Here is a 17924-nt window from a genome sequence, read left to right as displayed (position 1 = left end):
TGTTCATAGGTAACTAACCACACCACCACTACCTTGTTCATAGGTAACTAACCACACCACCACTACCTTGTTCATAGGTAACTAACCACACCACCACTAACCACACACCACCTTATTCATAGGTAACTAACCACACCACCACTACCTTATTCATAGGTAACTAACCACACCACCACTACCTTGTTCATAGGTAACTAACCACACCACCACTACCTTGTTCATAGGTAACTAACCACACCACCACTACCTTGTTCATAGGTAACTAACCACACCACCACACCTTGTTCATAGGTAACTAACCACACCACCACTACCTTGTTCATAGGTAACTAACCACCACCACTACCTTGTTCATAGGTAACTAACCACACCACCACTACCTTGTTCATAGGTAACTAACCACACACCCACTTGTTCATAGGTAACTAACCACCACCTTGTTCATAGGTAACTAACCACACCACCACTACCTTGTTCATAGGTAACTAACCACACCACCACTACCTTGTTCATAGGTAACTAACCACACCACCACTACCTTGTTCATAGGTAACTAACCACACCACCACTACCTTGTTCATAGGTAACTAACCACACCACCACTACCTTGTTCATAGGTAACTAACCACACCACTACCTTGTTCATAGGTAACTAACCACACTTGTTCACCACACCTTGTTCATAGGTAACTAACCACACCACCACTACCTTATTCATAGGTAACTAACCACACCACCACTACCTTATTCATAGGTAACTAACCACATCACCACTACCTTGTTCATAGGTAACTAACCACACCACCACTACCTTGTTCATAGGTAACTAACCACACCACCACTACCTTATTCATAGGTAACTAACCACACCACCACTACCTTGTTCATAGGTAACTAACCTTGTTCACCACCACCACTACCTTGTTCATAGGTAACTAACCACACCACCACTACCTTATTCATAGGTAACTAACCACACCACCACTACCTTGTTCATAGGTAACTAACCACACCACCACTACCTTGTTCATAGGTAACTAACCACACCACCACTACCTTGTTCATAGGTAACTAACCACACCACCACTACCTTATTCATAGGTAACTAACCACACCACCACTACCTTATTCATAGGTAACTAACCACACCACCACTACCTTGTTCATAGGTAACTAACCACACCACCACTACCTTATTCATAGGTAACTAACCACACACCACTACCTTGTTCATAGGTAACTAACCACACCACCACTACCTTGTTCATAGGTAACTAACCACACCACCACTACCTTGTTCATAGGTAACCACACCACCACCACCTTGTTCATAGGTAACTAACCACACCACCACTACCTTATTCATAGGTAACTAACCACACCACCACTACCTTATTCATAGGTAACTAACCACACCACCACTACCTTATTCATAGGTAACTAACCACTTGTTCCAACCACTACCTTATTCATAGGTAACTAACCACATCACCACTACCTTGTTCATAGGTAACTAACCACACCACCACTACCTTGTTCATAGGTAACTAACCACACCACCACTACCTTATTTAACCACACCACCACTACCTTGTTCATAGGTAACTAACCACCACCACTACCTTATTCATAGGTAACTAACCACACACCACTACCTTGTTCATAGGTAACTAACCACACCACCACTACCTTATTCATAGGTAACTAACCACACCACCACTACCTTATTCATAGGTAACTAACCACACCACCACTACCTTGTTCATAGGTAACTAACCACACCACCACTACCTTGTTCATAGGTAACTAACCACACCACCACTACCTTATTCATAGGTAACTAACCACACCACCACTACCTTATTCATAGGTAACTAACCACACCACCACTACCTTATTCATAGGTAACTAACCACACCACCACTACCTTATTCATAGGTAACTAACCACACCACCACTACCTTATTCATAGGTAACTAACCACACCACCACTACCTTATTCATAGGTAACTAACCACACCACCACTACCTTGTTCATAGGTAACTAACCACACCACCACTACCTTGTTCATAGGTAACTAACCACACCACCACTACCTTATTCATAGGTAGGTAACTAACCACACCACCACTACCTTATTCATAGGTAACTAACCACACCACCACTACCTTATTCATAGGTAACTAACCACACCACCACTACCTTATTCATAGGTAACTAACCACACCACCACTACCTTATTCATAGGTAACTAACCACACCACCACTACCTTATTCATAGGTAACTAACCACACCACCACTACCTTATTCATAGGTAACTAACCACACCACCACTACCTTATTCATAGGTAACTAACCACATCACCACTACCTTATTCATAGGTAACACACCACCACTACCTTATTCATAGGTAACTAACCACACCACTACCTTGTTCATAGGTAACTAACCACACCACCACTACCTTATTCATAGGTAACTAACCACACCACCACTACCTTGTTCATAGGTAACTAACCACACCACCACTACCTTATTCATAGGTAACTAACCACACCACCACTACCTTATTCATAGGTAACTAACCACACCACCACTACCTTATTCATAGGTAACTAACCACACCACCACTACCTTGTTCATAGGTAACTACACCACCACCACCTTGTTCATAGGTAACTAACCACACCACCACTAGGTAACTAACCACACCACCTTATTCATAGGTAACTAACCACACCACCACTACCTTATTCATAGGTAACTAACCACACCACCACTACCTTGTTCATAGGTAACTAACCACACCACCACTACCTTGTTCATAGGTAACTAACCACACCACCACTACCTTATTCATAGGTAACTAACCACACCACCACTACCTTATTCATAGGTAACTAACCACACCACCACTACCTTATTCATAGGTAACTAACCACACCACCACTACCTTATTCATAGGTAACTAACCACACCACCACTACCTTGTTCATAGGTAACTAACCACACCACCACTACCTTGTTCATAGGTAACTAACCACACCACCACACCTTGTTCATAGGTAACTAACCACACCACCACTACCTTGTTCATAGGTAACTAACCACACCACCACTACCTTGTTCATAGGTAACTAACCACACCACCACTACCTTATTCATAGGTAACTAACCACACCACCACTACCTTGTTCATAGGTAACTAACCACACCACCACACCTTGTTCATAGGTAACTAACCACACCACCACTACCTTATTCATAGGTAACTAACCACACCACCACTACCTTGTTCATAGGTAACTAACCACACCACCACTGTTCATAGGTAACTAACCACACCACCACTACCTTGTTCATAGGTAACTAACCACCACCACCACTACCTTGTTCATAGGTAACTAACCACACCACCACTACCTTATTCATAGGTAACTAACCACACCACCACTACCTTATTCATAGGTAACTAACCACACCACCACTACCTTGTTCATAGGTAACTAACCACACCACCACTACCTTGTTCATAGGTAACTAACCACACCACCACTACCTTATTCATAGGTAACTAACCACACCACCACTACCTTATTCATAGGTAACTAACCACACCACCACTACCTTGTTCATAGGTAACTAACCACACCACCACTACCTTGTTCATAGGTAACTAACCCACCACCACTACCTTGTTCATAGGTAACTAACCACACCACCACTACCTTGTTCATAGGTAACTAACCACACCACCACTACCTTGTTCATAGGTAACTAACCACACCACCACTACCTTGTTCATAGGTAACTAACCACACCACCACTACCTTGTTCATAGGTAACTAACCACACCACCACTACCTTGTTCATAGGTAACTAACCACACCACCACTACCTTGTTCATAGGTAGGTAACTAACCACACCACCACTACCTTGTTCATAGGTAACTAACCACACCACCACTACCTTGTTCATAGGTAACTAACCACACCACCACTACCTTGTTCATAGGTAACTAACCACACCACCACTACCTTGTTCATAGGTAACTAACCACACCACCACTACCTTGTTCATAGGTAACTAACCACACCACCACTACCTTGTTCATAGGTAACTAACCACACCACCACTACCTTGTTCATAGGTAACTAACCACACCACCACTACCTTGTTCATAGGTAACTAACCACACCACCACTACCTTGTTCATAGGTAACTAACCACCACCACACCTTGTTCATAGGTAACTAACCACACCACCTTGTTCATAGGTAACTAACCACACCACCACTACCTTGTTCATAGGTAACTAACCACACCACCACTACCTTGTTCATAGGTAACTAACCACACCACCACTACCTTGTTCATAGGTAACTAACCACACACCACTACCTTGTTCATAGGTAACTAACCACACCACCACTACCTTGTTCATAGGTAACTAACCACTAACCACACCACCTTATTCATAGGTAACTAACCACACCACCACTACCTTGTTCATAGGTAACTAACCACACCACCACTACCTTGTTCATAGGTAACTAACCACACCACCACTACCTTGTTCATAGGTAACTAACCACACCACCACTACCTGTTCATAGGTAACTAACCACACCACCACTACCTTGTTCATAGGTAACTAACCACACCACCACTACCTTGTTCATAGGTAACTAACCACACCACCACTACCTTTCATAGGTAACTAACCACACCACCACTACCTTGTTCATAGGTAACTAACCACCTTGTTCACCACCACACCACCTTGTTCATAGGTAACTAACCACACCACCACTACCTTGTTCATAGGTAACTAACCACACCACCACTACCTTGTTCATAGGTAACTAACCACACCACCACTACCTTGTTCATAGGTAACTAACCACACCACCACTACCTTGTTCATAGGTAACTAACCACACCACCACTACCTTGTTCATAGGTAACTAACCACACCACCACTACCTTGTTCATAGGTAACTAACCACACCACCACTACCTTGTTCATAGGTAACTAACCACACCACCACTACCTTGTTCATAGGTAACTAACCACACCACCACTACCTTGTTCATAGGTAACTAACCACACCACCACTACCTTCATTCATAGGTAACTAACCACACCACCTGTTCATAGGTAACTAACCACACCACCACTACCTTGTTCATAGGTACCACACCACCTTGTTCATAGGTAACTAACCACACCACCACTACCTTGTTCATAGGTAACTAACCACACCACCACTACCTTGTTCATAGGTAACTAACCACACCACCACTACCTTGTTCATAGGTAACTAACCACACCACCACACCTTATTCATAGGTAACTAACCACACCACCACTACCTTGTTCATAGGTAACTAACCACACACCACTACCTTGTTCATAGGTAACTAACCACACCACCACTACCTTATTCATAGGTAACTAACCACACCACCACTACCTTATTCATAGGTAACTAACCACACCACCACTACCTTATTCATAGGTAACTAACCACACCACCACTACCTTATTCATAGGTAACTAACCACACCACCACTACCTTATTCATAGGTAACTAACCACACCACCACTACCTTATTCATAGGTAACTAACCACACCACCACTACCTTATTCATAGGTAACTAACCACACCACCACTACCTTATTCATAGGTAACTAACCACACCACCACTACCTTGTTCATAGGTAACTAACCACATCACCACTACCTTATTCATAGGTAACTAACCACACCACCACTACCTTATTCATAGGTAACTAACCACACCACCACTACCTTATTCATAGGTAACTAACCACACCACCACTACCTTATTCATAGGTAACTAACCACACCACCACTACCTTATTCATAGGTAACTAACCACACCACCACTACCTTATTCATAGGTAACTAACCACACCACCACTACCTTGTTCATAGGTAACTAACCACACCACCACTACCTTATTCATAGGTAACTAACCACACCACCACTACCTTATTCATAGGTAACCACACCAACCACACCACCACTACCTTATTCATAGGTAACTAACCACACCACCACTACCTTATTCATAGGTAACTAACCACACCACCACTACCTTATTCATAGGTAACTAACTAACCACACCACCACTACCTTATTCATAGGTAACTAACCACACCACCACTACCTTATTCATAGGTAACTAACCACACCACCACTACCTTATTCATAGGTAACTAACCACACCACCACTACCTTATTCATAGGTAACTAACCACACCACCACTACCTTATTCATAGGTAACTAACCACACCACCACTACCTTATTCATAGGTAACTAACCACACCACCACTACCTTATTCATAGGTAACTAACCACACCACCACTACCTTATTCATAGGTAACTAACCACACCACCACTACCTTATTCATAGGTAACTAACCACACCACCACTACCTTATTCATAGGTAACTAACCACACCACCACTACCTTATTCATAGGTAACCACTAACCACACCACCACTACCTTATTCATAGGTAACTAACCACACCACCACTACCTTATTCATAGGTAACACCACCACCACACACACCACTACCTTATTCATAGGTAACTAACCACACCACCACTACCTTATTCATAGGTAACTAACCACATCACCACTACCTTATTCATAGGTAACTAACCACACCACCACTACCTTATTCATAGGTAACTAACCACACCACCACTACCTTATTCATAGGTAACTAACCACACCACCACTACCTTATTCATAGGTAACTAACCACACCACCACTACCTTATTCATAGGTAACTAACCACACCACCACTACCTTATTCATAGGTAACTAACCACACCACCACTACCTTATTCATAGGTAACTAACCACACCACCACTACCTTATTCATAGGTAACTAACCACACCACCACTACCTTATTCATAGGTAACTAACCACACCACCACTACCTTATTCATAGGTAACTAACCACACCACCACTACCTTATTCATAGGTAACTAACCACACCACCACTACCTTATTCATAGGTAACTAACCACACCACCACTACCTTATTCATAGGTAACTAACCACACCACCACTACCTTATTCATAGGTAACTAACCACACCACCACTACCTTATTCATAGGTAACTAACCACACCACCACTACCTTGTTCATAGGTAACTAACCACCACCACTACCTTATTCATAGGTAACTAACCACACCACCACTACCTTATTCATAGGTAACTAACCACACCACCACTACCTTATTCATAGGTAACTAACCACACCACCACTACCTTATTCATAGGTAACTAACCACACCACCACTACCTTATTCATAGGTAACTAACCACACCACCACTACCTTATTCATAGGTAACTAACCACACCACCACTACCTTATTCATAGGTAACTAACCACACCACCACTACCTTATTCATAGGTAACTAACCACACCACCACTACCTTATTCATAGGTAACTAACCACACCACCACTACCTTATTCATAGGTAACTAACCACACCACCACTACCTTATTCATAGGTAACTAACCACATCACCACTACCTTATTCATAGGTAACTAACCACACCACCACTACCTTATTCATAGGTAACTAACCACACCACCACTACCTTATTCATAGGTAACTAACCACACCACCACTACCTTATTCATAGGTAACTAACCACACCACCACTACCTTATTCATAGGTAACTAACCACACCACCACTACCTTATTCATAGGTAACTAACCACATCACCACTACCTTATTCATAGGTAACTAACCACACCACCACTACCTTATTCATAGGTAACTAACCACATCACCACTACCTTATTCATAGGTAACTAACCACACCACCACTACCTTATTCATAGGTAACTAACCACACCACCACTACCTTATTCATAGGTAACTAACCACACCACCACTACCTTATTCATAGGTAACTAACCACACCACCACTACCTTATTCATAGGTAACTAACCACACCACCACTACCTTATTCATAGGTAACTAACCACACCACCACTACCTTATTCATAGGTAACTAACCACACCACCACTACCTTATTCATAGGTAACTAACCACACCACCACTACCTTATTCATAGGTAACTAACCACACCACCACTACCTTATTCATAGGTAACTAACCACACCACCACTACCTTATTCATAGGTAACTAACCACACCACCACTACCTTATTCATAGGTTATTCATCATAGGTAACTAACCACACCACCACTACCTTATTCATAGGTAACTAACCACACCACCACTACCTTATTCATAGGTAACTAACCACACCACCACTACCTTATTCATAGGTAACTAACCACACCACCACTACCTTATTCATAGGTAACTAACCACACCACCACTACCTTATTCATAGGTAACTAACCACACCACCACTACCTTATTCATAGGTAACTAACCACACCACCACTACCTTATTCATAGGTAACTAACCACACCACCACTACCTTATTCATAGGTAACTAACCACACCACCACTACCTTATTCATAGGTAACTAACCACACCACCACTACCTTATTCATAGGTAACTAACCACACCACCACTACCTTATTCATAGGTAACTAACCACACCACCACTACCTTATTCATAGGTAACTAACCACACCACCACTACCTTATTCATAGGTAACTAACCACACCACCCTACCTTATTCATAGGTAACTAACCATTCATACCTTATTCAGGTAACTAACCACACCACCACTACCTTATTCATAGGTAACTAGGTTATTCAACCACACCACCACTACCTTATTCATAGGTAACTAACCACACCACCACTACCTTATTCATAGGTAACTAACCTGATTATTCACCACCACTACCTTATTCATAGGTAACTAACCACACCACCACTACCGGTTCATAGGTAACTAACCACACCACCACTACCTTATTCATAGGTAACTAACCACATCACCACTACCTTATTCATAGGTAACTAACCACATCACCACTACCTTATTCATAGGTAACTAACCACATCACCACTACCTTATTCATAGGTAACTAACCACATCACCACTACCTTATTCATAGGTAACTAACCACATCACCACTACCTTATTCATAGGTAACTAACCACATCACCACTACCTTATTCATAGGTAACTAACCAGCTGTTGAATCCTGCAAAACACATAATCATTATTTATTCAACTACCTTTTTTTTTTTTTTTTACCAAAGTAGAGATGCTGAAACATGTTTTGTTAATTATGTTTAAGTTTTGATTTGTAAAGTGGTGACAACAACCTCAGCACCTCTACTACCTGCGGCTTTGCTACCAACTGAGCTTCATTTACACTGTTACTGTTTCCATAGTTACAATTATATTTTATTACTTTTTATATTTGCTATAGATGTTATTTAATATTGAAGTTGAACTTTTAGTTTGTTTGTAACAGTGTATTTGGAGTTCAACAAACACTTATGTTATTTAATTTGAATGATTATTAACTTATGTTATTAAACAGCAAATGTATTGGTTATTTGATTTATCAATAATGTCATTGTGTGATACTTATTTGGAGGATATGCAAAATGTGATTCTTTGTAGTGGTGGAAAGTCTATATTTAACTAAACGATTGTTATGTTCCCCAACTAGAAAACCAAATAATGTCACTCAAACAGAAGGGGGAACTAACAAAGACACTGACAAACCATAAAACGGAACGGGTTGGAGTTTAGTGGCGGTGTCCACTGAAATTGACTAGCAACAACAACTGGTACCTAAACGACACCCACCATGAGCCCCCACTAAATTTGCCCAAGAAACAAAACAAAATAAAAACCCACACCAAACTTAAAGACAGGAAGCAAACCAATAAATGTAGGGAAAAGAAAAACAGGGAAAATCAGGTGAAGGTTGTTTTGCTAGAAATAACATAGAGAGCTCAAACTAAAGAGAACTGGAGCACTGGGCGAGCCACTCTAAAATAGAACCTTCGCCAGCCACTCTAAAATAGAACCTGGGCCAGCCACTCTAAAATAGAACCTTCGCCAGCCACTCTAAAATGGAACCTGGGCCAGCCACTCTAAAATAGAACCTGGGCCAGCCACTCTAAAATAGAACCTGGGCCAGCCACTCTAAAATAGAACCTGGGCCAGCCACTCTAAAATAGAACCTGGGCCAGCCACTCTAAAATAGAACCTGGGCCAGCCACTCTAAAATAGAACCTGGGCCAGCCACTCTAAAATAGAACCTGGGCCAGCCACTCTAAAATAGAACCTGGGCCAGCCACTCTAAAATAGAACCTGGGCCAGCCACTCTAAAATAGAACCTGGGCCAGCCACTCTAAAATAGAACCTGGGCCAGCCACTCTAAAATAGAACCTGGGCCAGCCACTCTAAAATAGAACCTGGGCCAGCCACTCTTAAATAGAACCTGGGCCAGCCACTCTAAAATATAACCTGGGCCAGCCACCAACCAATCGGTGCTCCCAGGTCTAACAACAACAGTAGACAGTAGTCCTACTGACTTACTGATGATCTGAGATCAGGTCTAACACCCTGTATACAGCAGTAGACAATGCTCCTTTTGACTTACTGATGATCTGAGATCAGGTCTAACATCCTTATCAAAATCATTTCTATTCTTTCCTCTGTTTCTTGAAATAAGTATTAAACAAAAAACTAAACAAATGTGTCATTTTCATAACTTTATTGATTTTTTTTGTACAGTGTAAAGGATGGATGTACCATAGTCAAATAGTTAAAGGGGAAATCCGCAGTTAAACCAATAACAAAGTGTAAACCCCACTATCTTCCTGAGGCTATACAGGATGACCATCTATGATATCAACATTATAGTTTAAACTATGTTTCTGAGACTATACAGGATGACCATCCATCATATCAACATTATAGTTTAAACTATGTTCCTGAGACTATACAGGATGACCATCCATCATATCAACATTATAGTTTAAACTATGTTCCTGAGACTATACAGGATGACCATCCATCATATCAACATTATAGTTTAAACTATGTTTCTGAGACTATACAGGATGACCATCCATGATATCAACATTATAGTTTAAACTATGTTTCTGAGACTATACAGGATGACCATCTATGATATCAACATTGTAGTTAAAACTATGTTTTTGAGGCTATACAGGATGACCATCTATGATATCAACATTATAGTTTAAACAATGGAATAAAACTAGTTCATATGACCATCTTTGATATCAACATTGTAGTTGAAAACTATGTTTTATGTTGTTTACAAACAATGGAATAAAACTAGTTCATATGTTGGGTTTTGATGGAAAAGGACAGTTGAATTAAGCTCATGAGGCATTTGTAAGTCATATTCTTCAAGAATGAACATACATTGATTAAAAAAATCTAAAACGGATGCCCCTCCAGATCACAGATTGCCCCTTTACATGAAGACCTCCACCAGCACCAGAACAGATACAGTCATTTAAATGTTACACACTAGTATCATAGAGAAATGACATGTGTACAATATATTTAACACAACTTAAACCACTCAAAAGATCTTAAAACATTTCTGTAATGGAATATAATTAACGGTCTAGATAAAATAATTAATGAAGTGAAATAGACTCTGGAAACAGTAACAGCAAGTTGTAATAGAAAATAACTAAATCAACTGAATGTTTAGAACAACTAAAAGTTCCCCTTTAACATTCATTAACATCAACAAGTCAGTAAATATGGAAACAACAACAGTCTGGTAGGATAATATTACATTACATATAAAACATGTCATTATTAAATCATGTTTACATCTCCTCATTTAATATCAAATATCAGTTCAAGATACAGTTAAAAAAATGTAACTTAATAAACTAAAGTAAAAATAGTTAAAGAAAAGTAACACACTAACATAACAATAACGAGGCTATAAACAGGGGGCTCCGGTACCGGGTCAGGCTACGAGTGGATTTGATAAACTAGTATAGTTCTGTCTTTGAGCTGTTCTTGTCTATTAATGTTCTGTGTTATGTCATGTTATGTCAAAACAAGAATAACTACAATTTCGACCTTTAAAATGAAAAAAAAACATAATTAATGAGTGATACACTAAGTCAATGTGAAAACAATAATAGCAAAAATGTATCATATTATTACAATAAAAGTATTTATGTAAAATTTAAAAAACAACGACATCAAACAATTCTGTATCCATCATCATATATTATATAAAATATTTTATTGAAAACAACAAACAAAAAGCATGTTATAATATACAAATATTGAACACGTCACAATAATCCAGTGAGCTCTATGTAGCTCTATGTTTTATATCCAGAGAGCTCTATGTAGCTCTATGTTTTATATCCAGAGAGCTCTATGTAGCTCTATGTTTTATATCCAGAGAGCTCTATGTAGCTCTATGTTTTATATCCAGAGAGCTCTATGTAGCTCTATGTTTTATATCCAGAGAGCTCTATGTAGCTCTACGGTTTATATCCAGTGAACTCTATGTAGCTCTAAGGTTTATATCCAGAGAGCTCTATGTAGCTCTATGTTTTATATCCAGAGAGCTCTATGTAGCTCTAAGGTTTATATCCAGTGAGGTCTATGTAGCTCTAAGGTTTATATCCAGAGAGCTCTATGTAGCTCTATGGTTTATATCCAGAGAGCTCTATGTAGCTCTAAGGTTTATATCCAGAGAGCTCTATGTAGCTCTATGTTTTATATCCAGAGAGCTCTATGTAGCTCTATGGTTTATATCCAGAGAGCTATATGTAGCTCTATGGTTTATATCCAGAGAGCTCTATGTAGCTCTATGGTTTATATCCAGTGAACTCTATGTAGCTCTAAGGTTTATATCCAGAGAGCTCTATGTAGCTCTATGGTTTATATCCAGTGAGGTCTATGTAGCTCTATGTTTTATATCCAGAGAGCTCTATGTAGCTCTAAGGTTTATATCCAGAGAGGTCTATGTAGCTCTATGTTTTATATCCAGAGAGCTCTATGTAGCTCTAAGGTTTATATCCAGAGAGCTCTATGTAGCTCTATGTTTTATATCCAGTGAGGTCTATGTAGCTCTAAGGTTTATATCCAGAGAGCTCTATGTAACTCTGTTTATTTTCCAGAGAGCTCTACGTAGCTCTATGTTTTATTTCCAGAGAGTTCTATGTAGCTCTATGTTTTATTTCCAGTGAGTTCTATGTAGCTCTATGTTTTATTTCCAGTGAGCTCTACGTAGCTATACATTTTATTTCCAGTGAGTTCTATGTAGCTCTACGTTTTATTTCCAGTGAGCTCTACGTAGCTCTATGTTTTATTTCCAGAGAGTTCTATGTAGCTCTATGTTTTATTTCCAGGGAGCTTTACGTAGCTCTATGTTGTATGTCTAGTGAGCTCAACGTAGCTATACATTTTATTTCCAGTGAGTTCTATGTAGCTCTATGTTTTATATCCAGAGAGCTCTATGTAGTTCTATGTTTTATATCCAGAGAGCTCTATGTAGCTCTATGTTTTATATCCAGAGAGCTCTATGTAGCTCTATGTTTTATTTCCAGTGAGTTCTATGTAGCTCTATGTTTTATTTCCAGTGAGTTCTATGGTTTATTTCCAGTGAGTTCTATGTTTTATTTCCAGTGAGTTCTATGTAGCTCTATGTTTTAGTTCCAGTGAGCTCTACATAGCTCTATGTTTTAGTTCCAGAGAGCTCTACGTAGCTCTATGTTTTATTTCCAGTGATCTCTATGTAACTCTTTTTATTTTCCAGAGAGCTCTACGTAGCTCTATGTTTTATTTCCAGTGAGTTCTATGTTTTATTGCCAGAGAGTTCTATGTAGCTCTATGTTTTATTTCCAGGGAGCTCTACGTAGCTATACATTTTATTTCCAGTGAGTTCTATGTAGCTCTATGTTTTATTTCCAGTGAGCTCTATGTAGCTCTATGTTCTATTTCCAGTGAGTTCTATGTAGCTCTATGTTTTATTTCCAGTGAGCTCTATGTAGCTCTATGTTTTATTTCCAGTGAGCTCTATGTAGCTCTATGTTTTATTTCCAGTGAGCTCTATGTAGCTCTATGTTTTATTTCCAGTGAGCTCTATGTAGCTCTATGTTTTATTTCCAGTGAGTTCTATGTTTTATTTCCAGTGAGTTCTATGTAGCGCTATGTTTTATTTCCAGTGAGTTCTATGTTTTATTTCCAGTGAGTTATATGTAGCTCTATGTTTTATTTCCAGTGAGTTCTATTTTTTATTTCCAGTGAGTTCTATGTAGCTCTATGTTTTAGTTCCAGTGAGCTCTACATAGCTCTATGTTTTATTTCCAGTGAGCTCTAAATAGCTCTATGTTTTAGTTCCAGTGAGCTCTACATAGCTCTATGTTTTATTTCCAGTGAGCTCTAAATAGCTCTATGTTTTAGTTCCAGTGAGCTCTACATAGCTCTATGTTTTATTTCCAGTGAGCTCTATATAGCTCTATGTTTTATTTCCAGTGAGCTCTAAATAGCTCTATGTTTTAGTTCCAGTGAGCTCTACATAGCTCTATGTTTTATTTCCAGACAGTCAGTAATTTCATCCATATCGGGTTAATCGTTTAGAAATGACAGCACTTTTTGAACATAGTCCCCATTTTAGTGGACCAAAAGTATTGGGACAAATTCACTTCAATATGTACTAAAATAGTCAAACGCTAAGTATTTGGTCCCATATTCCTAGGATGCAATGAAAATGTTGGAGTACAGAGCCAAAACTACTAAACATTTGTTACTGTCCCAATACTTTTGGAGCTCACTGTAAACAAATACAAATATTTATTTAAAATAATGAGTATCCGTCACCTTGTATGATGTACATCTGAGTACATCTGGAACATTCTGGACTGTAGGGTTCAGCTGGTCTACAGAGCAGGGTCTGGAACAATGTGTTGGGCTGTAGGGTTCAGCTGGTCTACAGAGCAGGGTCTGGAACAATGTGTTGGGCTGTAGGGTTCAACTGGTCTACAGAGCAGGGTCTGGAACAATGTGTTGGGCTGTAGGGTTCAGCTGGTCTACAGAGCAGGGTCTGGAACAATGTGTTGGGCTGTAGGGTTCAGCTGGTCTACAGAGCAGGGTCTGGAACAATGTGTTGGGCTGTAGGGTTCAGCTGGTCTACAGAGCAGGGTCTGGAACAATGTGTTGGGCTGTAGGGTTCAACTGGTCTACAGAGCAGGGTCTGGAACAATGTGTTGGGCTGTAGGGTTCAGCTGGTCTACAGAGCAGGGTCTGGAACAATGTGTTGGGCTGTAGGGTTCAGCTGGTCTACAGAGAAGGGTCTGGAACAATGGGTTGGGCTGTAGGGTTCAGCTGGTCTACAGAACAGGCTCTGGAACATTCTGTACTGTAGGGTTCAGCTGGTCTACAGAGCAGGGTCTGGTCCTAGTAATCTAGATTAGTGAACAAAGGAAAGATTACTGTAAGAGAATGTCATAAAATACATTTGACAAGAGAGAGAGAATATCAGGAAATACATTTGAAGACAGAGAGAACGAGCGAGAGTGAGAGAAAGAGAGAGTGAAAGAGGGAGCGAGAGAGAGAGAGAGAGAGGGAGTGAGAGAGAGTGAGAGAAAGAGAGATTGAGAGAGGGAGAGAGAGCGAGCGAGAGTGAGAGAAAGAGAGAGGGAGAGAGAGAGAAAGAGAGAGGGAGAGAGAGCGAGCGAAAGTGAGAGAAAGAGAGAGCAGGAAGGAAATATCTTTGACGAGAGAGTGAAAGAAAGAGAGAGCGAGAGAGAGTATCGGAAATACATGATGAGAGAGAGAGATATAAAGAGAGAGAAACATGGTATAGAGGAGATGGACCCACAGGTTGCCCTCTAGGTTAAAGGGAGCTAGTAGTCCCAACCACCAATCTATCAGGTTTGAAAGAGCGAAGGGAAAGGGAAAGGGGGATACCTCGTCAGTTGTCCAGCCGAATGTCTTCAACTGAAATGTGTCTTCCACGTTTAACCCAACACTTCTGAATCAGAGAGGTGCGGGGGCTGCCTTAATCAACATCAACGTCGATTAAAGCCTTTTTATTTCTCTATTTGGTTAGATCAGGGTGTGATTTGGGTGGGCATTCTAGTTTTTCTATTTCTTTGTTGGCCGGGTATGGTTCCCAATCAGAGGCAGCTGTCTATCCTTGTCTCTGATTGGGGATCATACTTAGACAGACTTTTTTTCCCACCTTAGTTTGTGGGATCTTGTTTGTGTGTAGTTGCTTTCTGCACTGCATGTAGCTTTACCTTCGTTTTGTATTTTGTTGTTTTCTCAGTGTCATTTAATAATAGAAAAATGTACGCCTACCACACTGCACTGCATCCTGGGCCCGGGAGAGAAAGGAGGATCAACGGCGACTCCGAAGTTCACGACCACGACGGAAGCCCGAGAGGCAGCCCCCAAAAAAAAAACATTTTTGGGGGGTGGCACACGAGTTGGTCGGTGAAGTCGAGGGGCGAGTCTGAGAGTGAAGAGGAATATTGGGAAAGACTGAGCAGGGAGATAGTTGAGGAGAGTGAAGAGGTAGAGTTGATGATTTGGTGTCTGGGACAAGACAGTCGCCGTGAGGCGCGTGGGACCAGTCAGGCACCATGTTTTGAGGAGATACGCAATGTTTCTCCAGTGCACTTCCACAGCCCGGTGCGTTCTGTGCCAGCTCCGGGTGCCGGGTGAAAGTGAGCAACCAGCCAGGATGGGTTGTGCCAGCTCTACACTCCAGACCTCCAGTGCCTCTCCACGGCCCAGTATATCCTGTGCCAGCTCCGTGCACCCGGTCTCCAGTGATGATCCATGGCCCGAAGTCTCCAGTGATGATCCATGGCACGAAGCCTCCAGTGATGATCCATGGCCCGAAGCCTCCAGTGATGATCCATGGCCCGAAGCCTCCAGTGATGATCCATGGCCCGAAGCCTCCAGTGATGATCCACGGCCCTATGCCTCCAGTGATGATCCATGGCACGAAGCCTCCAGTGATGATCCATGGCCCAAAGCTTCCTGAGAGGGTCCACAGTCCTGAACCTCCTGAGACGGTCTACAGTCCGGAACCTCCTGAGACGGTACACAGTCCGGAACTTCCAGCGACTGTCTGCAGTCCATAGTCTCCAGCGACAGTCTGCAGTCCAGAGCCTCCAGCAGAGGTTCCCAGTCCAGAGCCTCTGGCGATGACGCACGGTCCGGAGTCCCCGGCGACGATTTACAGTCCGGTTCCTTCGGCGACAATCTACGGTCCGGTTCCACGGAAGCGGAGGGATCAGCAAGCGGAGCGGGGTCTACATCCCGAACCGGAGCCACCACCGAGGCTAGATTCCCACCCGGACCCTCCCCTATAGAGTCAGGTTTTGCGGCCGGAGTCCGCACCTTTGTGGTGGGGTACTGTCACGACCTGACCTTGGAGAGCTTTTTTATTTCTCTATTTGGTTAGGTCAGGGTGTGATTTTGGTGGGCATACTAGTTTTTCTATTTCTTTGTTGGCCGGGTATGGTTCCCAATCCTTTGTCTCTGAGTGGGGATCATACATAGGCAGCCTTTTTTTCCACCTTAGTTTGTGGGATCTTGTTTGTGTGTAGTTGCATTCTGCACTGCATGTAGCATTAAGTTCATTTGTATTTTTTTTTGTGTCATTTAATAAAAGAAAAATGTACGCTGAACACGCTGCACCTTGGTCCAATCCATCTCTAAACGAGCGTGATAACAACAAACAACAAGTGTGCTGTTAAAATATGCAAAAAACACACACGTCTTTCCACAGGGCCATGGGGTGAGACAGGGATGCAGCTTGAGCACCACCCTCTTCAACATATATAAATATATATATCAAGGAATTAGCGAGGGCACTGGAACAGTCTGCAGCACCTGTCCTCAACCTACTACAAT

The 17924-nt window shown here is 41.4% G+C and overlaps 1 protein-coding gene and 2 long non-coding RNA genes across 60 annotated transcripts in view; 2 read left to right on the top strand and 1 right to left on the bottom strand.

Moving 5' to 3' along the window:
* The first annotated feature begins 10744 nt into the window (after positions 1–10744).
* On the top strand, positions 10745–11426 carry LOC127930637 (uncharacterized). The gene is made up of 2 exons (XR_008138564.1): positions 10745–11188; positions 11303–11426. It is a non-coding gene; the product is annotated as an uncharacterized LOC127930637 (long non-coding RNA).
* A 975-nt stretch (positions 11427–12401) lies between these two features.
* On the top strand, positions 12402–13225 carry LOC127930636 (uncharacterized). Of its 9 annotated transcripts, none has more exons than XR_008138563.1 (4): positions 12402–12537; positions 12670–12702; positions 12736–13015; positions 13082–13225. It is a non-coding gene; the product is annotated as an uncharacterized LOC127930636 (long non-coding RNA). The 9 variants fall into 9 exon arrangements; XR_008138560.1 differs by lacking the exon at positions 12670–12702 and adding an exon at positions 12571–12636; XR_008138556.1 differs by adding an exon at positions 12571–12636 and having other exon boundaries at positions 12670–13015.
* The window catches only part of LOC118381060 (macrophage mannose receptor 1-like), a 17903-nt gene continuing 12743 nt past the window's right edge, over positions 12765–17924 (bottom strand). For all 50 annotated transcript variants that reach the window (XM_052520342.1, XM_052520293.1, XM_052520305.1 and 47 more), the window contains one exon: positions 12765–15460. In XM_052520342.1, the coding sequence (XP_052376302.1) occupies positions 15453–15460 (8 nt within the window). In that variant the 3' untranslated portion in view covers positions 12765–15452. The remainder of the gene's footprint in view (positions 15461–17924) is intronic.

This window comes from Oncorhynchus keta, chromosome 6, assembly GCF_023373465.1.
Source record: "Oncorhynchus keta strain PuntledgeMale-10-30-2019 chromosome 6, Oket_V2, whole genome shotgun sequence".
NCBI classification, from domain to species: domain Eukaryota; kingdom Metazoa; phylum Chordata; class Actinopteri; order Salmoniformes; family Salmonidae; genus Oncorhynchus; species Oncorhynchus keta.
This window is presented reverse-complemented; position numbering and strand designations above follow the sequence as displayed.